General features: G+C 41.5%; 3 protein-coding genes across 6 annotated transcripts in view; 1 reads left to right on the forward strand and 2 right to left on the reverse strand.

The window, feature by feature from the left end:
- The window catches only part of LOC109874872 (myb-related protein A), a 27,210-nt gene extending 23,979 nt beyond the window's left edge, over nt 1-3,231 (forward strand). For 2 of the 3 annotated variants that reach the window (XM_020466910.2, XM_020466912.1), the window contains exons 11-15: nt 189-328; nt 421-535; nt 796-915; nt 1,201-1,308; nt 1,461-3,231. In XM_020466910.2, coding sequence (XP_020322499.1) covers nt 189-328; nt 421-535; nt 796-915; nt 1,201-1,308; nt 1,461-1,745 — 768 coding nt within the window. In that variant the 3' untranslated portion in view covers nt 1,746-3,231. The remainder of the gene's footprint in view (nt 1-188; nt 329-420; nt 536-795; nt 916-1,200; nt 1,309-1,460) is intronic. The other variant, XM_020466914.2, reaches the window with a different exon arrangement.
- On the reverse strand, nt 2,100-10,389 carry si:dkey-97a13.12 (CD2-associated protein). Of its 2 annotated transcripts, XM_020466918.2 has the most exons (5): nt 10,022-10,389; nt 9,638-9,681; nt 8,267-8,434; nt 4,536-4,627; nt 2,100-4,330 (listed from the first exon to the last, which is right to left on the reverse strand). In XM_020466918.2, the coding sequence occupies exons 1-5, from the start codon at nt 10,086-10,088 to the stop codon at nt 4,123-4,125; spliced, it is 579 nt and encodes a 192-aa protein (XP_020322507.1). In that variant the 5' UTR covers nt 10,089-10,389; the 3' UTR covers nt 2,100-4,122. The 2 variants fall into 2 exon arrangements, with proteins under 2 accessions (XP_020322507.1, XP_020322509.1); XM_020466920.2 differs by lacking the exon at nt 9,638-9,681 and having other exon boundaries at nt 10,022-10,386.
- Nucleotides 10,390-10,568: 179 nt separating this feature from the next.
- Nucleotides 10,569-21,889, reverse strand: adhfe1 (alcohol dehydrogenase iron containing 1). Its single transcript, XM_020466917.2, has 14 exons — nt 21,731-21,889; nt 21,463-21,500; nt 19,785-19,828; nt 19,384-19,437; nt 18,979-19,133; nt 18,379-18,575; nt 17,976-18,053; nt 17,716-17,821; nt 15,209-15,361; nt 14,957-15,055; nt 14,740-14,818; nt 12,398-12,494; nt 12,005-12,162; nt 10,569-11,789 (listed from the first exon to the last, which is right to left on the reverse strand). Exons 1-14 carry the CDS (start codon nt 21,781-21,783, stop codon nt 11,706-11,708), a joined length of 1,395 nt encoding a protein of 464 aa, XP_020322506.1. The 5' UTR covers nt 21,784-21,889; the 3' UTR covers nt 10,569-11,705.
- Between the last annotated feature and the right edge of the window lie 4,755 nt (nt 21,890-26,644).

Raw genomic sequence — 26,644 nt, forward strand, 5'->3', positions numbered from 1 at the left:
TTAAGCTCATTTTTAGCAGAATTCTTTTACAAAAATGTCAAAACCCTAAAAACGTTGGGGGTCGAAGAAAATCACTTGCGTGCTGGTTTGGGCCCACGGGCCTCCTGTTGCCGACCCCTGCCATAGAGTATATTTGTGATATATGATATACGTATATGGTACAAACACTACCCTGTATTTCTCTGTAGTTTTTCAACGTGTCTGGAGTTGAGGATTTGACTTTAGAAAACCCAGCTCTGACGTCCACCCCAGTGTGCGGTCACAAACGTGCCAACACCACCCCCCTCCAGAAGGAGTTAACAACCAAGTATCAGAAGGAGAATGCTGGGTGAGTTTTCTAGAACAGTTCTGTGTCAATATTTCACTCCTACACCAATAGAGGCTTTCTCATATGCATGTACTGTCTGACTGTTTTACAAGGTTCAGGACCCCCAAGGTTCGTAAAGCCATCATGTTTCCCATGCCACTAACTCCAACACCATTCAAGACTGTCACGTCCACCCAAGAGAAGATGCAGGCCCAGCTCAAAATGATGGTATATTTATAACACAGGAATAACGTTTATAAGTCATGTCTGTATTATCTGTTTTGTATTTGGTGTGTGAGGGATGTTGTATTATGTAACTCTTCCTGAGGTGTGTGTGTGTGTGTGTGTGTGTGTGTGTGTGTGTGTGTGTGTGTGTGTGTGTGTGTGTGTGTGTGTGTGTGTGTGTGTGTGTGTGTGTGTGTGTGTGTGTGTGTGTGTGTGTGTGTGTGTGTGTGTGTGTGTGTGTGTGTGTGTGTGTGTTCTGTTAGATGCAGCAGCCCACGTCCCTGGCCTACCTGGAGGAGGAGGTGCTTAGAGTGGAAAACAAGGTTGATATGTTAATTCATGCAGAAACACAGGCTGACTTCTGCTCCTCCTGGAAACATGAGGTATCTGAAGCTCATATTCATCAATAGAGATTTGTACACAGTAATTATGAAGTAATTCGATTCAAACAACTTTATTTGTCACCTCCTGGCAATTATGTCAGGGCTATAGCAGTGCTTAAGACACATTTAACTAGCAACCAACGATAATGACTAAACAAAGAATAGATAGACCAGAACCTGCGTGATAAAGACTTCAAAGTGCCTTTCAATAAATATATTAGTATTAAACCTAGATGGAATTAAACTTTTTTTACAGTCTCATCCATTCCATGTTTTGTAACCCAGGTTGATCCATCGTCCAGGAGTGTTAGGAATTCCCTGGCTGTGGAACCCTGGAATAAGGACTGCCACAGTGCTCAACTCTATTTCCAAGAAGACTTCAACAATGCACAGGTGAGATATCACTTTTCAAGTTGCCATCAGAAGCACTGAAAATGAGATGCATACAGACTATTGTAGATGAGGATGGCAAACCACGGTGAGAGTGAAGGACGATTAAGAGAGCATTGAAGACAGTACTTTAAAGGTCTCTCACATTGTCTCAGATCCATGGGGAGAGCCTGCTGACCAGCGCCCCCCTGAGGTCGTCCATGCTGGGCTGTGAGGAGCTGGTGTACTCGCCAGCCCCTGGAGTAGGACCAGGGAGAGAGGAGCCATGCTGTTACCTGCCCCACCACACCCTCACCATCGCACCGAGGAGAGACGACAACTGTGAGTGGGATGCTGTGGTATTTGGGAAGACTGATGATCAGATGATCGTAGCTGAGCAGGCCAGACAGTTCCTCAGCTCCCAGACACCTGGCTGTGCCTCCAGAACCTTGGTACTCTGACAGGACCTCAACACTACTGTGTTTAGACATTCAGCCCAATTCTGATTTTATTTGCCACTAATTGGTCTTTTGACCAATCAGATTTTTGCCAGTAATTGGTCAAAAGATCAGAAGTGTGCTGCCTGTGTGAATACAGCTTTAGTAGCTAACAGTTAGCCTGGTCCTACTGTATGTGCTTTCTGGCTTGACACTGACAATAGGAGTTGGCAAGAGAGCACACACAGATCTGGACCAGGCTCGCTAACAGTCACTAAGATAGTTTGAGGTATGCTAATACTAGACTATTTTACTATAGGTAGGAAAAATCATATTACCTACTTTTATTTTTTTGTCCATGGATTCACACAAAACAACCACCTGTGATGTTTTTATTTGTCTGTTTTCAATTACAGGGTGATAGGAAAATGATTTAACAATATGTAGGCGATTAACCATACTGGTAGCAATTCATTGAAGTTATTTTGTATTGAATAACCTTAAAGACCATAACTCTGTTGATTTTGCACTATAAAAAGTGGTGTGTGTTGTATACTGTAGCAAGAGAAAGGTGGAAGCATTTAATGAATGTTTTCTGCGTTGAAGGTACAGAGAAATTGGAATCTGTAACTTTTTGTAATTTATTGTGCAGAAGCCTTTGAAGCTTTTCTCATCAAAAATATTGATATTGTACATCTGATGGTGTTAATGCTGTTTTACCGCTAAACAAAACCCCCACCTCAATGGAATTTTTTAACACTTCATCAGTGAATCATGTTAGATACTGAAAATACTTTTCAAAACTTATAAAGAAATGTACTGTTACTTCTTTGCACAGACTGTAAACATGTTCTAATTATTTTGAATTGGACAATAGCAGTATCTATTCTCTCTCCCTGGAGATGAAAGCATTGAAAAATTCACAGAACACATCCTGCCCCATATTCATATCCTGCCCCATATTCACATCCTGCCCCATATTCACATTTTGTCCCATATTATTACAAACACAGTTTACAGCCTTCCACCTCAGATGTCTATGCAGAAGCAAATTGCACTTATTGTTTTCAACATTTGTGTATTCCTTTGGATGTAGCGTACACATTTTGTTATAATTGAATGTACTGTTATTGTTAACCAGAAGTAAGGGTAATGGAGTTTGCCTTTGTGGCATTGTACTGTGTGCATGTTCTGCTGCTACTGAGACAAAGCAGGTCATGCATGTCTGAGGGTCAGAAGCCATTGGAGAAACACTGCCTGGGACAAACATACTTTAATAAACATTTTGGCAGTTGGTTGGTGTACATAAGTTAAAGTACTTGCTCCTTGGTTATCCAAAGAGTTTGTTTTATGTATTGGGATTTCACTTACCGGTAACTCAAATTGTAAAAGTATAGGTATGTAAACTGATTCCTTTCTTAGCAAGGTTTTAAACATGGATTTTAATTTGAAATCATAAAACAGTATGTATAAAGTTCTGTAAGGCATTTTAAGAAAGTCAAGTGTTGATCTACAGTATTTGATTCTGAAGCGTAGTGTGTTAGTTTTACCCTACATTAAGAAGTATTTTATCAACCTAGGTTTCAGTTGATAGGAGTACTAGGGCAACTGAAGGATATTCCAATCAAAGTTAATTACAAGTGTACTGCATCTTTGTGTAAAGATTTATTGTAATATGATTTAACATTTTGTTTACCTGTAATATTATTTATTTTTAAACCTGTTCTAGGTTTGGAGGGAAAAAGGTACATGTAGCACTTGTGTATAATTTCTATTTTATAGAAAGACCAATTTGTTTTTCACAGTTTTTATATGGCACATTGTTTATGTCACCTGTGTATAGAGTCACTGCCAACCCGTGCACATGTACCTCAGTTTGGTAATAATAAAACGCTAAAACTATTAGCTTGTGTTGCAGTAAGTTCCCACTGTAGAGGAGTGTGTTTTGCTTGTGAGTGCCTGAAGACTGGGTGGGCAGGAAGCTCAATCATACTATGAAGAAGGCAAACAATGATTTAACATTACAATGTATTTTGTTCAAATATAATATATGCAATATGTACAAATTAAAGTGAAGCAGCAGTACAAATAACAATGGGGTAAAAACAGCTAACAAATAAGGGATCACAGTTGGCTATTAACAGTAGAGAAGAAGACTGACAGAACATGTACTTTGCTGTACTCCATTAATCTCAATGGTAAATAGAGGATAAACATACTCCAGAACAAGTAGTGTAACATGTCACACCCTTATGATTGATATTTCACTATTACCCCAAAATATGACAGCTATAATAGCTCCAGTTTTGTGAAGTTTGTGTTTTGATGAACCTAACAGCCATGGAAACTAACACAGAATAAAGGGCTGCACATACATGATACAATTCTTAGAGATAAACAATCAGTCAGGTTCAAATGCTACATTGATGGAGCAATTTACATCTCCCAGTCCCTGGGCGTCAATCTTCCTCCGGTGGCCCTTGGACAGCACACGGTGCAACAGGCTGGGGGAGCTGTGGGCCGATCCTGACTTTGAGGAGGCCTCGTGTCCCAGGGCCCGGAAGAGGCTCTCTTTCTCATGCCTGGGGACCTTTGGAGTACTACGACCGCTGCATACATAAAGAGGGAAACAAACACAGAGGGTTTCTTGTTGATTCTCATTGACCCAATTTATAGAAGTCCTATTGGATGGGAAAACTGCATACGGTGGTAGTTTTTTGACTATACTGAGGACAACTACAATCAACTGAAGTCAATCCTCTCTGTGGTTTGTTGGGTGGGGAGGAGGTGAGATAGGATCACAGATGTTCTCACCTTGTGCAGCCACAGGGGGCATCAGGAGCTGCATCCTTGGATGAACTCTGTAACAAGCTTGGATTGGCATTCACTGGCTCATGATCATCACTCTGTAAACCCATACCAAACTCACTTAGACATGCCAAAATTAGACCTTCTGGTCAACGTCCATGATTACATCATCAAGCTTTTGTCCAACAACTAGTTGGGACGGTTTATTTCTGTAGAGTTAATTGCCAGGAAGCTATGTTATATACTGTTGAAGTCGGAAGTTTACATACACTTAGGTTGGAGTCATTAAAACTCGTTTTTCAACCACTCCACAAGTGTCTTGTTAACCTCCTGAAGCTAGGGGGAACTATTTTTATGTTTGGAAAAATAACGTTCCCAAAGTAAACATCCTATTTCTCAGGACCAGATGCTAGAATATGCATATAATTGACAGATTAGGATAGAAAACACTCTACAGTTTCCAAAACTGTCAAAATATTGTCTGTGAGTATGACAGGACGGATATTGCAGGCGAAACCCTGAGGAAAATCCAATCAGGAAGTGCCTCATATTTTGAAACCCTTCTGTTCCTTTGCATGCCTATCCTCCATTTAAAGGGATATCAACCAGATTCCTTTTTCTCTGGCATCCCTAAGGTGTCAACAGTCTTTAGACATAGTTTCAGGCTTTTATTTTGAGAAATGAGCGTGAAAGATCACATTAGGTAAGTGGATAGGTGGGGGCTCTCAATGTGAGTTTTTGCGCTACAGAGTAAAGCAGCCATTGTTCCTCCCGCTGTTATTGAAAAACCTACACACTCGGTCCAATATATATTTTTAAAACTACCTGAGGAATGATTTAAAAAAACGTTTGACATGTTTCTGTGGACATTATGAAGACTATTCGGAATTGCGTTGTCGTGGCCCCTCTTTCCTGTGGATTTCTGAACATAATGCGACAAACAAAAGGAGGTATTTTGGGTATAAAAATAAATCTTTATGCAACAAAAGGAACATTTGTTGTGTAACTGGGAGTCTCGTGAGTGAAAACATCCAAAGATCATCAAAGGTAAACGGTTCATTTGATTGCTTTTCTGATTTTCGTGACCAAGCTTCCTGATGCTAAGTGTACAGGCTATCGATAAACTTACACAAATGCTTGGATTGCTTTCGCTGTAAAGCATTATTTCAAAATCTGAGACGACAGGGGGATTAACAAAGGGTAAGCTGTGTTTTGCAATATTGCACTTGTGATTTCATGAATATGAATATTTTTTTGTAATATTATTTGAATGTTACGCTATGCTATTCAGCGGTTGCTGACGAAAATGATCCCGCGACAGGGATGGGTAGCGTAAAGAAGTTAATAGCGTCAGACCGAGGCTCTGCATCTGTCCTCGTGCTCCTAGACCTTAGTGCTGCTTTTGATACCATCAATCACCACATTCTTTGGAGAGATTGGAAACCCAAATTGGTCTACACGGACAAGTTCAGGCCTGGTTTAGATCTCATGTGTCGGAAAGCTATCAGTTTATCTCTGTGGATGGTTTGTCCTCTGACAAATCAACTGTAAAATGTCGGTGTTCCTCAAGGTTCCGTTTTAGAACCACTATTGTTTTCACTATATATTTGACCTCTTGGTGATGTCATTCGGAATCAATGTTAACTTTCACTGCTATGCTGATGACACACAGCTGTACATTTCGATGAAACATGGTGAAGCCCCAAATTTGCCCTCGCTGGAAGCCTGTGTTTCAGACATAAGGAAGTGGATAGCTGCAAATGTTCTACTTTTAAACTCAGACAAAAGAGAGATGCTTGTTCTAGGTCCCAAGAAACAAAGAGATCTTCTGTTGAATATGACAATTAATGTTGATGGTTGTACAGCTGACTCAAATAAAACTGTTAAGGACCTTGGCGTTAATCTGGACCCTGATCTCTCTTTTAATGAACATATCAAGACTGTTTCAAGGACAACATTTTTCAATCTACATAACATTGCAAAAATCTGAAACTTTCTTCCCAAAAATGATGCAGAAAAGTTCATCCATACTTTTGTCACTTCTAGGTTAGACTACTGCAAAATACTGCACTTTCCGGCTACCCGGATAAAGCACTAGTCAGTGCTTAACAAACTATAGCTTTGGCAAGTCGGTTAGGACATCTACTTTCTGTGTGCGTGACAAGCTATTTTTCTAACAATTGTTTACAGACAGATTGTTTCACTTATAATTCACTGTATCAATTCCAGTGGGTCAGAAGTTTACATACACCAAGCTGACTGCCTTTAAACAGCTTGGAAAATTCCAGAAAATGATGTCATGGCTTTAGAAGCTTCTGATAGGCTAATTTACATCATTTGAGTCAATTGTAGGTGTACCTGTGGATGTATTTCAAGGCCTACCATCAAACTCAGTGCCTCTTTGCTTGACATCATGGGAAAATCAAAAGAAATCAGCCAAGACCCCAGAAAAAAAATTGTAGACCTCCACAAGTCTGGTTCATCCTCGGGAGCAATTTCCAAACGCCTGAAGGTACCACATTCATCTGTACAAACAATAGTAAGCAAGTATAAACACCATAGGACCAAGCAGCTGTCATACCGCTCAGGAAGGAGACGCGTTCTGTCTCCTAGAGATTAACCTACTTTGGTGTGAAAAGTGCAAATCAATCACAGAACAACAGCAAAGGACCTTGTGAAGATGCTGGAGGAAACAGGTACAAAAGTATCTATATCCACAGTAAAACAAGTCCCATATTGACATAACCTGAAAGGCCACTCAGCAAGGAAGAAGCCACTGCTTCAAAACCGCCATAAAAAAAAGCCAGACTACGGTTTGCAACTGCACATGGGGACAAAGATTGTACTTTTTGGAGAAATGTCCTCTGGCCTGCAAGCTGAAGAACACCATCCCAACCGTGAAGCATGGGGGGGGGGGGGGGGGGGGCAGCATCATGTTGTGGGGGTGCTTTGCTGCAGGAGGGACTGGTGCACTACACAAAATAGATGGCATCATGAGAGGAGGAAATTATGTGGATATATTGAAGCAACATCTCAAGACATCAGTCAGGAAGTAAATGGGTCTTCCAAATGGACAATGACCCCAAGCATACTTCCGAAGTTGTGGCAAAATGGCTTAAGGACAACAAAGTCAAGGTATTGGAGTGGCCATCACAAAGCCCTGACCTCAATCCTATAGAAAATTTGTGGGCAGAACTGAAAAAGCGTGTGTGAGCAAGGTGGCCTACAAACCTGACTCAGTTACACTAGCTCTGTCAGGAGGAATGGGCCAAAATTCAACTTATTGTGGGAAGCTTGTGGAAGTCTACCCTACACGTTTGACCCAAGTTAAACCATTTAAAGGCAATGCTACCAAATACTAATTGAGTGTATGTAAAGTTCTGACCCACTGGGAATGTGATGAAAAAAATAAAAGCTGAAATAAATCACTCTACTATTATTCTGACATTTCAAATTCTTAAAATAAAGTAGTGATCCTAACCGACCTAAGACAGGGAATTTTTAATGTCAGGAATTGTGGAAAACTGAATTTAAGGCTAAGGTGTATGTAAACTTCCGACTTCAACTGTATCTACACGGTAAGTTCTACACTGTCAAAACATTATTAATCTCTTTTTAGTAATATCTGGATGAACAACAAACCTTAATGAAAGGTTGTTCACAAAACAAAAATATAAAAAACATTCTACATTCCTTTTTTTAATCTTGCTTTTCAGCAGTCAGGGGAAAAACCTTACCTGGTTCAGTCTGGTCACACATGCGGTTGGAAAGTACCCCTCTGCCCCGTTCTGTAGACGCCCGAACCACCACGAGGGCTCATCTCTGAAGAGAACTTGGATGATGTCACCCTGACAGAGTTGAAGTTCATCTGGCCATTGAGGCCTGTAGTTGACTGCTGCTACTACCTGAAGGAGAAGTAGTAAGATGCCACTGTAACTCAGTAAGAGACAAAGTACTACTCAAGGAATAGTTGACCTATTTTTGGTTCCAACTTCAAAAAACACTTTCATTTGTTAATGCAAGATAATAAGAGTTGAGGATGCTCTCTCCCTTTACCTGAGACAACTGAAGTTACAACTCATTGCACTCAGAATATTACATCATGCTACAAATCCTATTCTTGAGATTTAATTAATATACTTAATTCATTAATTGTCTATCTTGATGAACCAACAGGTTACAGAGGCCAAACCCAGCCACTGCGCTTTCATTCAAAATGTCCCCACAGAAGACCAGATAAGAGGATTATCTTGTCTTAAATTACAAGTACTGTATATCCTTACACTGACATCAGTGGCATGTAACTTTTGCCAGGAGAGAGACAATACCGTGGACAGTGTATTTGTTGCTCTAAATAAAAACAGTAGTTACTGTACAGTTTATGAGCACAGAAGTTTGATAATAATTTGTTACTGAAAGAGAGGGATAAGAGTCTATCTATGTCTCCTGTTCCTCATGTCTGTCAACAGTCCAAGGCTCTCTGGAGTTGATCTCCTTTAAATAACCAAGAGAGAGCTATATATAGAAGGTCCTTAGCTGTGATGTGGAAAAAGGAGAGGGGGTCAAGGCCTGCCTAGAGGAGTAGACTACACTGCTTCCCTCAAGAAATTCCCTTATGTCACTTTCTGCTGAGGAAGTCCACCAATCACATCGGACTAATCTTGCTAAATCAATTCTAAGTAGATCTTCTAGCTCTACTGTATACCGTATATTGTTTTCACTGTGTTTTTTTTTTTTTTTACCTTTATTTAACCAGGCAAGTCAGTTAAGAACACATTCTTATTTTCAATGACGGCCTGGGGACAGTGGGTTAACTGCCTGTTCAGGGGCAGAACAGGCAGTTCTGTCAGCTCGGGGGTTTGAACTCACAACCTTCCGGTTACTAGTCCAGTGCTCTAACCACTAGGCTACCCTGCCGCCCCCTCATCTTATCATCCATTCATGTTGTTGCTCCATTCCTCTAGTCTAAATGACAACACATCTTGATCCTCTGCAGAACGTCACCCTGACACTGGATTGTTCACATCTGTGCTTGCTATAAATTTGATGTTCTGGTTGTGACTTACTACACATGTAGCTCTATCAATAATGAGAAATCATTAACATACCTTCACTGCTTCCCTAGGCCTGTATCTTGTTCTTGCTCTACAAGCTGATAAAAAAGGGTAGATATGAAGTCATAAAGAGCTGTTAGGCAAGATGACAGCAAAACTATGATAGGCTACTGAAAACCAGCCAATGAAAATACCCTGAAAAAGCAAATAAATGAATCCTCTATGCACAATAACAACCTCAATAAAGACCAGGACAGTATGACAACACGAGACTAGCCCATAATAGAACTGGGGCCATAATGGATCAAGAGTATCAGAGTACTCTAGGATAAGTTACTTCCTCTTCATGCATTCTTATTCATTGTGATTCAAGGCAAAACTGATCCTAAATCAGCACTCATACACTGAGAAACAGAGAGGATTGCAGGTGGTACTCACCTTGTGGGGAGAAGACAGTGGTGAATACCTCAAAGTGCCCATCACTCTGCACGTAGATCTTCTGCATCCTCTCCTGCTGTGTCTGAGACACTGTCTGGCAGCTCCACACTATTGCACGCCGCTTTAAATAACACCAGTGTCACTAATCCCACCGCACAGAAACACAGTAACACATACCCTTTCTCTCCATCACACATACACACCTCACACGCATGTCACACACACACCCTTTCTATCCATCACACACACGCAAGTCGCATAAAGTGTTTCTTCGAACTCGCTGACACCTTTGAATCTATTTTCATCTGCAATCTGTCATTTTGAGTCAAACGAATACGATGACGCGAAACAAAACTGAGCTCAACAAAAAGTAAGACTGATCCACCATTAACATTTTAAATCATTGCTATGTAAAAAACAAGTACTGCAGATTTTTTTTCTGTCTACTCATTCATTGTAGCCCACACACAAAAAAAGTGTTCACACATTTAAATTACCATTAATTAAATCTAAATTAATTAAATTTAATTAAATTTAATTAAATTAATTAAATTTCAATACTTAATTTATTGAAATTCTTATTTTCTTATTCAGAAAAAATAAAATGTGACATATGCATATATGAACAGGAGTGAAAAAAGTAGAAACATTGCCAAGACAAGCAAAGAAAACAGAAACTAAAATGATTTCATGATTTTAAGGGATCAGAGTCATGTACATTTTGAATATAAATGATTATGGATCCTAAAATGCATTTATTTTGACATCCAGTTATCAAATCAAATGTATTTATATAGCCCTTCGTACATCAGCTGATATCTAAGTGCTGTACAGAAACCCAGCCTAAAACCCCAAACAGCAAGCAATGCAGGTGTAGAAGCATGTTGGCTAGGAAAAACTCCAGAGAAAGGAGTTATGTCCTGCTTTACATCAAGACCTAACGGTAACGAGGATTTAGCGTAACTCTATTTCCATGTCAATATACAGAATCTATCATTAATAAGGATAGGTATCATTGCACCCTATTCCCTATATAGTGCACCAGTTTTGACCAAAAGTGAATAGGATGCCATTTGGGATACAATGATATTCTGTATCATATTGATACCTTAACTTGGCTCTCTTTCTCTCAATGGACCTTAAAAGCTCTCCTAGTGTGCTCTCCTGGGTTAACCTACTTGAAAGCAGCCAGATCAGACTTTCTTAGCATTAGGGCACACTTTACATAACAGTTAACCTGAGTAATCTGGAAACTAGATTTTAAAAAATAGTACACTTCTAAGAATGACGCAACACTGTCATAACAATGTAGTCCACTCCAGACCAGTAGTCTATTCTCAAATTAATGGGGAGGGGAACATGACAGCAACGGTATACTATATTGTAGTAACTACAAATCAAAACCAACATTTGAAATCGGGGTAATATACTGTATAATCAAATAAGGAACATTATCATTTAATTGTATCTATCAATAAAAGGAGGATGGGATGGCAAACCGATGGGAGGCTACGTCTCAAATGGCACCCTATTCCCTATATAGTGCCCAATGTTTAACCAGAGCCCTATGGGTCCTGGTTAAAAGTAGTGTGCTGTATAGGGAATAGCACAGAGTCCTTTGGGCTCTCATCATCTCACACAGGTACAGTATGAGAGTGGGTGATGACGCATAAGAGAGCCCGTCTTAGTACAGCTTCAGGGAGGCCTCAAACAAATTAGTCAAATCTTCCTCTGTGTGTTCCCTAGGAGACAGCTTGGTCACCCTTTCCTGCAAGAGACCATAGTGACACAATCAGGGGCAGACACAGGAAATACCAGTCAGAAAGAGAGACATAGTACATGTAATGAAAAAGGAAAGTAGCACTAGCACACTAAACTCTCCTTGCTTGTGGGTTTATTACCAACATCTGGGCTCAATAGTCTTAAACAGGGCGTGAAAGAACATGTCTTGCACATTAAATGTGAAACATTTCTAATGTGTACCTGAGGTATTGTTCCTCTCACTAGGTCAGGTATGTCATCCTTGGTGTAGCCGACAGCACTCAGACCGTCCTCTACCTTCAGGTCATAGAGGAACTGTCTCAGGGTGTCGGCCAGGAGCAGCCCAGCGTCCTCCCTCTTGGTGTTGCTCACGTCAGCCCCTGAGGAGAGACATGGAGGGGTGTGAGCTTGACGTCACAAAATCAGCGAGGAAACAATAGTGCCACGCATGCACCGCTTAATGCACCTACAGTGCACTGTCCAGAGCACTGTTTATGGTATAGATTACCATTTGAGACTAAGCCATGGTAAAAGGAAATTACAATTGAGAATATATTTGTGTTAGTATTTAATGACAACACTGTTGGGGGTGTTGTAGAGAAGAGTTGCTGTTACCAAGTATCTCTGCTGCCTCCAGGTGGCGCTCTGGACACATACTGGCAGTGAAGGCAAAGACAGCAGGAGAGGTCAGAACCACGGACAGACCATGAGGCTATGGGACAGAAGAGCAACACATGGGAACTATTAATGCTTGATAGTTAAACTGTGAATGGAGATACATATTTCTGAAACAATATATTTGTTATATACAGTTAACTGCCAAAATAAAGGAAACACTTCAGTAAATGAGGGATACTAAGTATAATGAACAAAAATATAAACAACAATTTCAAAGATTTTACTGAGTTACAGATCATAAGGAAATCAGTCAAATTAAATCAATGAAATTCTAATCTATGGTTTTCACATGGCTGGGTAGGGGCGCAGCTGGGTGGCTGGTATCAGACGATCCCGCAGGTTAAGAAGCCAGATGTGGAGGTCCTGGAGTGGCTACACGTGGTCTGCGATTGTGAGGCCGATTGGACATACTTCCAAATTCTCTAAAATGCTATTGGAGGTGGCTTATGGTAGAGAAATTAACATTTAATTATCTGGCAACAACTCTAGTGGACATTCCTGCAGTTCGCATGCCAATTGCGCTCTCCCTCAAAACTTGAGACATCTATAGCATTGTGTTGCGTGACAAAACGGCACATTTTAGAGTGACCTTTTATTGCCCCCAGCACAAGGTGCACCTGTGTAATGATAATGCTGTTTAATCAGTTTCTTGATAAGCCACACCTGTCAGGTGGATGGATTATCTTGGCGAAGGAGAAAAGCTCACTAACAGGAATGTAAACAAATTTGCTCACAACATTTGAGAGAAATAAGCTTTTTGTGCATATGGAAGATTTCTGGGATCTTTGATTTCAGCTCATGTTTCATTGGACCAACACTTTACATGTTGCGTAAACATTTCTGTTCAGAATATATTGAAAGCAGGTGCTTCCACACAGGTGTGGTTCCTGAATTAATTAAACAATGAACATACCATCATGCTTAGAGTCAGGCATATAAATGCCCAGTTGCCCAGTATTTTGGCTACTATGGCTAGAAGAAGACATCTCAGTGACTTTGAAAGAGGAGACTCAAAGGAGTATAGGGGGTTTAAAGATTGTGTGTCTCAGTCACCAGATCGCAACCCAATTGAACACTTATGGGAGATTCTGGAGAGGCACCTGAGACAGCGTTTTTTCACCACCATCAACAAGATACCAAGTTATGGGCCTCCCGAGTGGCGCAGTGGTCTAATGCTAGCTGTGCCACTAGAGATTCTGGGTTCGAGTCCAGGCTCTGTCGCAGCCGGTCGTGACCGGGAGACCAATGGGGCGGCACACAATTGGCCCAGCATCGTCTGGATTAGGGGAGGGTTTGGCCCGGCAGGGATGTCCTTGTCCCATCTCGCGACTCCTGTGGAGGGCCGGGCGCAGTGCACGCTGACACGGTCACCAGGTGTATGGTGTTTCCTCCGTCACATTGGTGTGACTGGCTTCTGGGTTAAGAGGGCATTGTGTCAAGAAGCAGTGTGGCTTGGTTGAGTTGTGTTTTGGAGGACGCACGGCTCTTGACCTTCACCTCTCCCGAGACCGTACGGTAGTTGCAGCGATGAGACAAGACTACCAATTGGATATACTTTGGGGAGAAAAAAAAAGAGGTACATTTTTTTTTTTTAAGATAAAGAATTATGGAATTTCTCATGGAAAAATGGTCTCGCATCCCTCCAATAGAGTTCCAGACACTTGTAGAATCTATGCGAAGGCGGCCTAATGCCCTATTGAGACACTTACTGTTGGTGTTTCCGTTATGTTGGTGTTTCCTTTATTTTGGCAGTTACCTGAAAATATACACGGAGTATACCAAACATTAAGAACACCTTCCTAATATTGAGTTGCACCCTTGATACAAACCGGTGCGCCTGGCACCTACTACCTACCATACCCCATTCAAAAGGCACTTAAATATTTTGTCTGGCTCATTCACAATCCATTGTCTCAATTGTCTCAAGGCTTAAAAATCCTTCTTTAACCTGTCTCCTCCCCTCCATCTACACTGATTGAAGTGGATTTAACAAGTGACATCAGTAATGGATCATAGCTTTCACCTGGTCAGTCTATGCAATGGAAAGAGCAGGTGTTCTCAATAGTTTATATACTCAATGTATATATCAAACATGGAACAGAATACCAATGAAAATACATTATATCAGTGTCAAAACTGTGGTTATAGAGATATATAACTAACTATAACTAAATATATAGAATTTTCAATTATATAAAGGTCAAATTTAACAGACATTTTTCAATAATAAGTGCTTTGTATTGGTTCTAAAATGAAGAAAAGGACCAGAATCGCTTTACCACTACAGGGTGATCCACATTGTAGCCCTTAGCCATGTAAGTCTTCACATTTCCAGCAATAGGATAAGACATACCGTGGCTAGAAAATGAACAAAAAGGATCTCATCAGTCACATGAATCATCAATCACAGGACACACTGTAACTATTCATATAAGGAAGGGGATGCGTGCAGTTTCAATCATTATGAAGGCGTAATGAGCCATATGTTTACTTTACCATAGGTGGACCCCAGCATTTCCAAACCCGATCCCGGCAAACACACTGGCAAGATGCATGCTGGATCTGGCCTTTACATCCTCAGCATCGTTCACCGCCCTTAGAGGGAGAAAGTGAACAGTTAATGATGTCGCCTACATCAGCACTAATAATAAGAAACCACTGATAATAATATTCACAATAGACAGTAGTGATTTTTAGGGGATAAAACTGTGGAATAACTAATGGAAGCCTCATCAGGAAGGCGTTTACCGTTTCATGTACTTGGCCACTACATTCAGAGCATGTCTGGACCAGACATCACTAATGGGGTTACTGCCCTGGTAGGCCGGCCGGTTGATGGGGTTGGGAGGGCAGGGGCTGCGCATGTTGTAGGGAAGAGCCGTGTAGGACTCCAGGGCATGGCTGCATAAGGACACACAAAGAGAACAGATGAAGAAAAGAACTTAATCCAACTCCTATTTTTCTAATCAGTCACTTCTATCTGGCACCACCTTGACGTTATAAGAGCACAGAGTGGGGGAAAGGTCAAAGGCCTCTGCAGCATGTCGGTAGAGAGAAGCATGTTGATGAATTAGTTATTTGGCTTATAAGGTTGATAAAATATGTGAATGTAGCCTTAAAAACATAATAATATGTTACAGAGACTGACTGATTGAATGTGATCAATATACACTACTGTTCAAAAGTTTGGGGTCACTTAAAAATGTCCTTGTTTTGAAAGAAAAGCACATTTTTTGTCCATTAAAATAACAGCAAATTGATCAGAAATACAGTATAGACATTGTTAATGTTGTAAATGACTATTGTAGCTGGAAACGACTGATTTTTAATGGAATATCTACATAGGCGTACAGAGGCCATTTATCAGCAGCCATCACTCCTGTGTTCCAATGGCAAGTTGTGTTAGCTAATGGCAAGTTGTGTTAGCTAATCCAAGTCCTATAATTTTAAAAGGCTAATTGATGATTAGAACACCCTTTTGAAATTATGTTAGCACAGCTAAAAAATGTTGTCCTGATTAAAGAAGCAATAAAACTGGCCTTCTTTAGACCAGTTGAGTATCTGGAGCATCAACATTTGTGGGTTCGATTACAGGCTCAAAATGGGCAGAAGCAAAGAACTTTCTTCTGAAACTCGTCAGTCTATTCTTGTTCTGAGAAATGAAGGCTATTCCATTCGAGAAATTGACAAGAAACTGAAGATATGGTACAACGCTGTGTACTACTCCCTTCACAGAACAGCACAAACTGGCTCTAACCAGAATATAAAGGCCTTATTCTAAAATGGATTAAATTGTTCTTTTTTTACTCATCAATCTACACACAATACCTCATAAAGCTAAAACTGGTTTTTAGATTAAAAATGGAAATATCACATTTACATAAGTATTCAGACCCTTTACTCTGTACTTTGTTGAAGCACCGTTGGCAACGATTACAGCCTTGAGTCTTCTTGGCTAGGACGCTAAAATGTGTATGTGACCAATAACATTTTATTTTATTTGGGAAGTTTGTCCCATTCTTCTCTGCAGATCCTCTCAAGCTCTGTCAGGTTGGATGGGGAGCGTCGCTGCACAGCTATTTTCAGGTCTCTCCAGAGGTGTTAGATCGGGTTCAAGTCCGGGCTCTGGCTAGGCCACTCAAGGACATTCAGAGACTTGTCCTGAAGCCACTCCTGCGTTGTCTTGGCTGTGTGCTTAGGGTTGTTGTCCTGTTGGAAGGTCAACCTTCGCCCCAGTGAGGTCCTGAGTACTCTGGAGCAGGTATTCATCAACAATCTCTCTGTACTTTGCTCTGTTCATCTTTCCCTTGATCATGACTAGTCTCCCAGTAACTGCCACTGAAAAACATCCCCACAGCATGATGCTGCCACCACCATGCTTCCCCGTAGGGATGGTGCCAGGTTTCCTCCAGACGTGACGCTTGGCATTCAGGCCAAAGAGTTCAATCTTTGGTTTCATTCTCATGGTCTCAGAGTCCTTTAGGTGCCTTTTGGCAAACTCCAAGCGGGCATTCATGTGCCTTTTATTGAGGAGTGGCTGCCATCTGGCCACTCTACCATAAAGGCCTGATTGGTGGAGTGCTGCAGAGATGGTTGTCCTTCTGGAACGTTCTCCTATCTCCACAGAGGAACTCTGGAGCTGTCAGTGACCATCGGCCTTTCTCCCCGATTGCTCAGTTTGGCTAGGCGGCCAGCTCTAGGAAGAGTCTTGGTGTTTCCAAACTTCCATTTAAAAATGGAGGCCACTGTGTTCTTGGGGACCTTCAATGCTGCAGAAATCTTTTGGCACCCTTCCCCAGATCATCTGTGCCTCAACACAATCCTGTGTTGGAGCCCAAGGACAATTTCTTTGACCTCATGGCTTGGTTTTTGCTCTGACATGCACTGTCAACTGTGGGACCTTATATAGACAGGTGTGTGCCTTTCATGTCCAAATCATGTCCAATCAAATTAATTTACCACAGGTGGATTCCAATCAAGTCGTAGAAACATCTCAAGGATGATCAATGGAAACAGGATGCACCTGAGATTAATTTAGAGTCTCATAGCAAAGGGTCTGAATACTTATGTAAATAAGATATTTCAGTTTTTTCTAAAACTCTGTTTTCGCTTTATCATGAAGGCGAATTGTGTGTAGATTGATGAGACATTTAAAAAAAAAGAAGTTTGAATAAGGCTGTAAAGTAACAAAATGTTGAAAAGGGGAAGGGGGCTGAATACTTTACGAATGCACTGAATACAGTATATTTACATACCATAGCACATCAAAACCACTGTTGGCAGCCACCCTCTCGGGCATATGCAGAGTGTGGAGAGGATCCACTATTCCAAGAGTCGGCTTAATGGCTCGGCTGGCGATGCCTGAATAGATGAACCAGAAGACAAGCAAGTCATACTGAGTCATTGAATGAAACATTGCAACATACAGTATGAATTTAATTATCATTTGAATGTGAGGCCAGCAATGCAACTAAGGAGAGAGATAGCTTTGCCCTGACAAAGTGTTTTTTTTTACCAGTTTTTGCTTTCAGCTTTTCGAAGTCGAAGATCGCAACACCTGTTGTCTCACTGCCAGTTCCTGCTGTTGTGGGAACTTAAGAGAAAAATAGTTGCCATGTGACTAACATGTACAAGTTTAGCCTATATTAGGAAAACTGCATATCTGCACATCCATTCAATTGTTCTAAAAGTGTATGACATATTAATTTCCTCCCTGAGAGGATTTGAGGTGTAGTCTAACAAGATCAGGTGTGCACAACCACCCACAAAAAAATCTCTCTAATCTATAATAGTCAAAGTAAACACACATTTATATACAGTGTACATACAACAGATTCTAAATGGTTCAGTGTACCAGGGTCAGTTAGTTCCTAAACCTATTAACCTCAGTGTGTATTCGTGACTGGGGGTCATAGTACCTGCGATCAGGGGCTTGAGAACACCTGTAATAGGCTTTGCCTTCCCTATAGGCGCATTGACAAAGTCTAGAAAATCCGCATCGGGATGGCAGGCATACAGGTTGGCAGCTTTACAGGTGTCAATCACTGAGCCTCCACCCACAGCAACGTAAATGTCAAACGTTTCTTTCTTCGCAAAAGCTATGGCCTCCTTGAAGCTGTATAGTAAAGAGTGAAAGTGATTTACTTTATTGAAAATTCATCCCATGATTGACTTTTTGATTACGCTTCTCATCTATACATTTACTCCAAATGAGGAAAAACTAGAATCAATATCAAATGTAGTGATGAAATCCCAGTCAAGATGTATGACATACCTTAGGTGTAGGTACTGTATGTAGGCTGTCATTGTAAATAAGAATGTGTTCTTAACTGACTTGCCTAGTTAAATCAAATTTTAAAAATACAAAGTAATTGAAAAGAAGTGTCCCAAATGGCACTCTATTCCCTACATACGGTAGTGCATTACTTGTGACCAGAGCCCTGTGGACCCTGCTCTGTTCCAAAGTAGTGCACTATATAGGGAATAGCTAGGGTGCCAATTGGAACGCACAGGGTTACCTGGAGTCTGTTGGCTCCACCCGAACATTGTCATAAACTTTGTAGTTAACCCCGTTCTGAACTAGAGACTCCAACACGGCCTCGACAGGAGAGAGCCGAGACAGATTATTGTCCGTCATAAGACACACGTTACGAGCTCCCATGTTCTGAAGATCCTGCCATTTGAAAGAAAATCACAAAATAGGAGAGTGTTATTCACGCCTTAGACAAAATCTTATATGATTCATGTTCAAAGCATTATATGCAATTTCAATTTTAGACCTGTTCATGTCTCTTCTATTATTGAAACTTTTTACTTGTGAACAAAACCCCTTACCATTTAGGAAGAACAATTATATTATGTAAACATGAGTTGTTTAATATCTTGTCATGAATAGCATCAACAAATAGCAGAGACTTATTTACCATACCAATTTCCCGTGTGACACCCTCTCCATATCTAATGTTTGAGCTCGCCATCTGAAACCAAATAATAACATGAAAAATATGGTTAACGTTGGCCAACATCCCAAGGAAGAATTACCGTTGACTACTTTTCATTAATAAAATAGAGAAATAGATATCTTAGAAAAGTGTCAGGCCACTTTTCTTTTTTTTTGCAGTACTTTAGCCTAAAGACTACTTTAAAGCTTTTTTAAAAGGGGTTTTATGCTGAGCCTCATGACAGTAGTTGGAGTATACGGTTGGTTTAACTTTAATAACTGTCATGTCTGCTTATTAGTAGGGCTTATTTAATTATTTTGAAAAGCTTCTGTGGCCATGTCAAAGTCAGATGAGTGAAAATATGGTTAAATAGTTCAAGTTACCTCAAATGCATAATCTGTTTTTCTTCCACAGTCATGTCCTGAAGCTAGAGCACAAACAGTACAACTTTAAAACATGTTGTGACAGGGTAAAAAAACACACTTTTGTTCCATGTTTCTATGGACCCTAATTAGTGGTACACATGTACACATGTATTTCTTTTTTAAAGTGAGAGTGTACTGTCCTCCTTGAGGTGTTTCTAACCAAAATCCATTCAAGAACTGAACCAGAGTCAGAGATAGGTTTTCCGTAAACCTCTGGTTTTAATAGATAAACCGGTCGTCAGTTGACACATTGGTGGGGCTGGCTGCCGGGGTAAGCTGGCGGATGTTAAGAAGCGCGGTTTGGCGGGTCATGTTTCAAGGATGCATGACTCGACCTTTACCTCCCGAGCCCGTTGGGGAGTTGCAGCGATGAGACTAACTCGATATTGGGGAGAAATTGTGGGTAAAATAAAAAAAATAAGTGCCAAGGGCCACTCATTGCGGGTCAATGGGAGCGTGGTAGGGTTTGAGTCCATTGTCGGCGTAGGCTGTATGCTTGAGTCCGAGATGGGCCTCAGATTGGGAGAGGAGGCCCGGGTGCTCTTAGTGGGAAAGGAGCAACCCAGCTGTTTGTGTTGTCTTTTTCAAAATCAAATCAAAACAAATTGATTTATATAGTCCTTCTTACATCAGCTGATATATCAAAGTGCTGTACAGAAACCCAGCCTAAAACCCCAAACAGCAAGCAATGCAGGTGTAGAAGCACGGTGGCTAGGAAAAACTCCCTAGACAGGCCAAAACCTAGGACGAAACCTAGAGAGGAACCAGGTTATGAGGGGTGGCTAGTTCTCTTCGGGCTTCCTTTGATTTCATGGGAGAAATCACCATGTTGAGCAGCGTTGTCCGGGTTTGGCCGTAAACTGACTTCACTAGTTAAATACAACAAAATATTTTTAAAATGTGACAATGAACAACAACCCGAAAGCACTGAATGGCCTGTGTAACCACAGGTCTACCTCGTGATGTAGGATGTGTTGATCAACTGATCGATAGGTGTAGGCCTACTGTAGATTGACAAACGTTCCTCTACTGTGGATGCTCGGCAACATGTTTTCGAGCCCGGACTCGCTATAAGTTTATTTTATAATAACTGACTGTTACTGCAATACTGCCACCTGTAGGATGATAATGAGTCCTTGACTTTGTTATGGTTGCAATTATGGAAAATTGCTACCATGTTCAAGTCCATCTTCGTCATCATTTATAATTGGATATGTGGAATTTTGTTCCAGGAAATAATCACTGTCATCTGGTGAGGTTAGCATAGGGCTAACGTGTGCCAGGTGATGGGACCAGCTAAAATGTAGCGTTCTTTCAAGTATAAATAAATCAACGATTTTAATTGGCTGATGCGCATTTTGACGCGGAGAAACTGTTTTATAATGTTCGCAATTATGGGCACTGTTTCCTGTTTATTACATCACGTAAGAAAGTCATGAGTGCAACCTAGATACAGATAAATAAAAACAGCCCCGGGTGGCGCTAAATCACTAGGTGCACTTGAATGACAGGCAGAACAGGCAGAACAGAGCTTTTGCACAAGAAGCTGTGTTAGGTGTTACATACATGTTACATTTAACTTAATTAACAATAACGGTGTGTTATAATAAAACTGGTTATTTTAACCAACTACTACCTTGATGGAATGTATGAGAATGGGCAGGGCATCTGCACCTGTAAATGGGGGAAAAAACGGCATTTTCATAAGCAGTGTAATAATTTGACGCAAACCCGCGAGTGAAACGAAGTTGGGTTGACGTCGATGCTTGCACTGCCATCTGGCTACTACATAACAAGTTAGGTAGGGGCCTAGCTAAATAAGATAACTACCTTAAGTAACCACTACCTCTAGTGCATTTAACAATCTTGTATTTGTGCATTTTCGCGATTAGGAATCAACTTACGCTGCTTTTTCAAGTTGCCTGAGCAAATGCACAATCCTGTCGCGTCCTGCCATGTTGTCGTTCTTCCTTCGGGATTTGGGTTTACTTATGAGTTCAACTCGAGGGAGTCGAAGTCTGGATTTGAACTGATACACGAGCGCCCCTTACTGTACCAAATGTGAAAAGATATAGGACATGGGTCAGACCTATGACGTTTACCCAAGGCTCTACCACCCACGTCATGATGAGGAAAGCACAATTTCCATTTATTGTAACAGGCAGTAGAGTTAACATACTGTAAGAGAAAGATGGCCTAGTCCTACTATTCAAAATATCATTTAGGGTAACCAAAATAGTAATGTTCAATATCAAGTTCAACTCATGGGAAAAGGGGGGCAACTATCAGCTGAAATCACAACCTATCTCCTGTGGGTTTAGATTTATTCACTGCACATCATAGGCCTAAGCTATAACTGCATCCTAGTTTTCATACTTGGATGAATAACAATCAATAATAGCATCTCTGCCCTTTACTGCCAGTGAGTGACAGTCAGGCATGTGATTACGTAGCCTACATCAAGTGATGTGAGGAAGAGCACTTTAGACAGTTAGCGTCACGCAACACGCAGCCTAACGGACTGTCAACCCCAAAGTTCCCTTACCACATAGGCTGCCACTGTTGCGGTTGTCACTAGAGAGTGAAAATGCCCTGAAAAAAAACAACGTATTTTCCCACCATAGATGTGTGACACCATGAAATCTCTCACTTTTCATTCATATCTACTTCCGGTGTCCCCATCAATAAAATAGAAATATGTTTTATTATGGCGGTAATTCTAATTCTGTGGTCCCCTTAACCCTGTGACCTCTAATCTTCCACATATACTGTACAACCTGCACGGTGCCAGCCCAGAGCCATTATTAATGGTTATATACATCACTGATACCAGACAATCTAAAGGAAGAGACTGTTTATATGTAGTGTCTGTCTTGTAAAGGCACCTCTATTCTCCATACCTCCGACACTGATCGTTTCATTCAGCTGGATGGTTTTTTTTCCACCAAGTGACTCACAGTGATTTAGTACCTGTGCTGTGTTCACTCGCACCGCTACACTACATGTGTCAGCTCTGGCCGGTGTTAACCAGGGCATGAGGAGATCCGTGTTGAGCCGTGATGATGTTATCAGAGGGGACAGACTAGCCAGGCAGCGAAAGAAACTCCATGTCCTTAGCCTGCTTTAAAAAGAGCAATTTCCCTGTGCCCTTTCAGTCTCAGTGTGGTGCAGCCAGCACCATTTCTCTGAGACTGTGATACAGGTGGCTGTTCCAAATGGCACCCGATTCCCTATTTAGAGTGCACTGCTTTTGACCAAAACTAGTGCACTATGTAGGGAATAGGATGCCATTTGGGATGCACAGACACAATGTTATTGTATAACAGCCCCAACATGCTGCAGCTGGAAGGGCTACTCCCATTAAACACCTAGCAGCAGCACTGTCATTCCCAATATGAGAGATCAGCCAATGAGTACCTTCCATTTTAAATTGTTCCAACTGAGTTGTATTCAGAAGTGTATTTTCATAGTTCTATTCTGTGATGTGGATTTTAGAGTTTGGTTCAGGTATTGGCAACACAATGCCATACCATTTATAGTTAATTTAGCTTATCATTAATTGTTTTGTTTTTGTAACTTTGTACAAGTAAAATAAATAATTGTATTCACCTAACAACATTTGCATGTGGAATACCAGTAGATCTTTTAATATGTAATTTTCATAGAATAAATATATTGTTGTTCACTTCAGAGCAATTGTTTCTCATCCATCTTGAAATACTCTGTTCTATTCTCAGATACAGGGTCATAGTGTGTGAGGCCCTTTAATTCATCATTACAGCATTTCATTTAATTTCATAACACAGCTAATGAAAATGACATAACGTACTTTATACCTATACTGCATGAAGATCATCACTATCTGATACACACGTCTTGCTTTCTCCATCACACTCTCATGGATCTAATTCCAATGATTCATTATGGGTCAGTGGAGGGCTTGTGACATGAGAGTGATCACCAGAAACAATGTTAATTGGATAGACATGCCACATGATGCATCTGCAGTATTCATAACACAAATTACATGAGAATATGGTAGGGAGTTTCCATGAAGTCCACAGCTTCATGCAATTTCTCTTGTAGTCTTTTTACATCAACATAAATATAACATTTATTTGAATTGATGCAAGTGTACATGATAGTAAGGAATAAGTAATAATAAGATGCATTTGAATGCATGGTCTGAGAGTTCCCCCTCTGGATGAGCAACGAGAGGAAGGAGAGAGTCGATAGCTTCGCAAAAGGTCAAACTGTCACAGAAAATGTCTTCTGCCACAAACAGTGGCATTGTAATACCTTGTGACTGGGACGCATTCGTTGAAACATGGATGTCACATAAGTGGAGGCTTAGTTTTGGGAAATGGGCTGTCAGGTTTGGCACTCTTACTGACACATTGTTTCTGACCCGCTGTAACCTGGAGAAAGGAGCAAGAAGGAAGAGGGGATGGAGAGAGAGGGATGGAGAGAGTGGGATTGAGAGGGGGATGGAGAGAGAGGATGGAGAGAGAGGGATGGAGAGAGTGGGATTGAGAGGGGGATGGAGAGAGAGGATGGCGAGAGAGGGATGGAGAGAGAGGGATGGAGTGAGAGGGATGGAGGGAGGGAGAGGGGATGTAGAGTGGGGGATTGAGAGAGGGGATGGAGAGAGGAGGATGGAGAGAGGGGGATGGAGAGAGGGAGAGGGGATGCAGAGAGGGGGATGGAGAGAGAGGGGGATGAGAGAGAGAGGGTTGGAGAGAGGGAGAGGGGATTGAGAGAGGGGTTTGGTGAGAGAGGGATGGAGAGAGGGTGAGGGGATTGAGAGAGGGGGTTGGTGAGAGAGGGATGGAGAGAGGGGGTTTGGAGAGATCGGGATGCAGAGAGGGGGATGGAGAGAGGGGGATGGAGAGAGGGATGGAGAGAGAGGGATGGAGAGAGGGGGGATGAGATAGAGGATGAAGAGGGGGGTGGAGAGAGAGGGATGGAGAGAGGGAGAGGGGATTGAGAAAGGGGGGTGGAGAGATGGAGAGGGGATGCAGAGAGGTGGATGGAAAGAGGGAGAGGGGATTGAGAAAGGGGGGTGGAGAGATGGAGAGGGGATGCAGAGAGGTGGATGGAGAGAGGGGAATGGAAAGAGGGATGGAGAGAGGGCACGTTGCGGAAACACTCCTGTCAACACGGCTGTGGTAAAATCAAAGTGACTCGGTGTGGTCAAATTGATTTATTCTCGTTGGTCTTAGTGATATAAAGGACTTGTATGATATAAATAGTCAGATCTCCTACCTATTTTGAACAAATGTGTTGGTTGCTTCAGGGGTATGAACATCATACAGTTAGTGCATCTAAAATGGCACCCTATTCCCTTCTTTTGACTAGAACACTAAGTATATAGGGAAGAGAGTGCCATTTGGGATGCACACAGTTTACAGTTTTTCTTATCGCTTTGGTACTATTTTCACGAGTATGTGGTAAAATTTCACAACTCTTAGTACAAAATTCAAAACAGATAATCAAAACTGCAGTTTTTTCAAAACTTTAAGCACATTTTCAATTGACTTAGTACAACACAAAAAATCACACACAAATCACACACCAAAAAATTACTTTTTAATCAAATCTAATCAATGTTTCATCTAGAAATACCTTTCATATGAAGTAATTGCCTTTCACAATGCAATGTTCACAATACTTACAATACAAGGGGGCCCGTCAGAGAGGTGGGCATGGGCCCCATCAAAGAGGTCAAAGAGCTGGGCATGAGCCCCGTCAAAGAGGTCAAAGAGCACTGTATCGAAGTGTTAGAGGCATCACTACAGATCCGGGTTCGATCCCAGGCTGTGTCGCAGCCGGCCACAACCAGGAGACCCAAATGGCCCAGTGCCGTCTGGGTTAGGGGAGGGTTTGGCCGGACCGGGATGTCCTTGTCCCATCTCGCTCTACTGACTCCTTGTGGTGGACCGGGCGCATGCACGCTGACTTCGATCACCAGTTGTACAGTGTTTCCTCTGACACATTGGTGCGGCTGGTTTCTGGATTAAGTGAGCACTGTATCAAGAAGTAGTGTGGCTTGGCAGGGTCGTGTTTCGGAGGATGCATGGCTCTCGACCTCCGCCTCTCCGTACGGGAGTTGCAGCGATGGGACAAGACTGTAATTACCAATTGGATATTACGAAATTGGGGAGAAAAAGTAGAAAAACAATATTAATAACAATTTCAAAGAGGTGGACATCAGAGAGAGGGAGGAAGACGGCAGGGAACTGTTGTGTCTAATGAAGTCCGGGACATTGTTGTTGACCATGTGGTAAACAGAGGCCTTACCATGTAGAAGGCTGACAGATTAGTTCACCCCAATCTGAAATGATCAACTTTCAATTCGATCATGATAACTTTTCGCCAAGACAACCGGTAAGTCTGCAGGATATGCGATATGCTTTACCATTACATTTGCAGTAAAGGACATATTAAAATGTATGTAAATTCACAAAGCATGTTACAGTATTCTTACAGTATGAACATATTTCCCTGGTGCCTTTTGAGAGAAACAACGACCAGGTGAAACAACTGCAGGGTATGTTTGATGCACATGTTGGAACTGTACTGTAAAAATAACTAACCAAAATATATTTTTAGAGGGTGATGCTGCTTAATGCTTCTGTGTACCATCACAAGTACAGTATATCTTTGTTGATGAAGTGGGCTTCAACCTGGCCAAAACTCGGCGCCGTGGGCGGGACCTCAACGGCCAGCTGGCTGCCGTCCAAGTCCCTGGACAACGTGGGGGAAACATCTCCATGTGCGCAGTGATCTCTGAAGATGGTGTGGTAGGACGTAGGCTG

This window comes from Oncorhynchus kisutch, linkage group LG30 (assembly GCF_002021735.2).
Source record: "Oncorhynchus kisutch isolate 150728-3 linkage group LG30, Okis_V2, whole genome shotgun sequence".
In the NCBI taxonomy this organism is placed as follows: Eukaryota; Metazoa; Chordata; class Actinopteri; order Salmoniformes; family Salmonidae; genus Oncorhynchus; species Oncorhynchus kisutch.

Bases quoted from the DNA above. Each gene is read 5' to 3' on its own strand.
- si:dkey-97a13.12 (XM_020466918.2), bottom strand. From the start codon at position 10,088: ATGCAGAAGATCTACGTGCAGAGTGATGGGCACTTTGAGGTATTCACC. The intron at 9,682-10,021 runs GTGAGTACCACC...CTTTTTTATCAG, and splicing joins CACTGTCTTCTCCCCACAAG to CTTGTAGAGCAAGAACAAGA. The intron at 8,435-9,637 runs GTATGTTAATGA...CTTCTCCTTCAG, and splicing joins GGCCTAGGGAAGCAGTGAAG to GTAGTAGCAGCAGTCAACTA.
- adhfe1 (XM_020466917.2), bottom strand. From the start codon at position 21,783: ATGGCAGGACGCGACAGGATTGTGCATTTGCTCAGGCAACTTGAAAAA. The intron at 19,438-19,784 runs GTAACTTGAACT...ATTTGGTTTCAG, and splicing joins AAACAGATTATGCATTTGAG to ATGGCGAGCTCAAACATTAG. The intron at 14,819-14,956 runs GTAAAGTAAACA...TTCATTTTCTAG, and splicing joins AATGCTGGGGTCCACCTATG to CCACGGTATGTCTTATCCTA.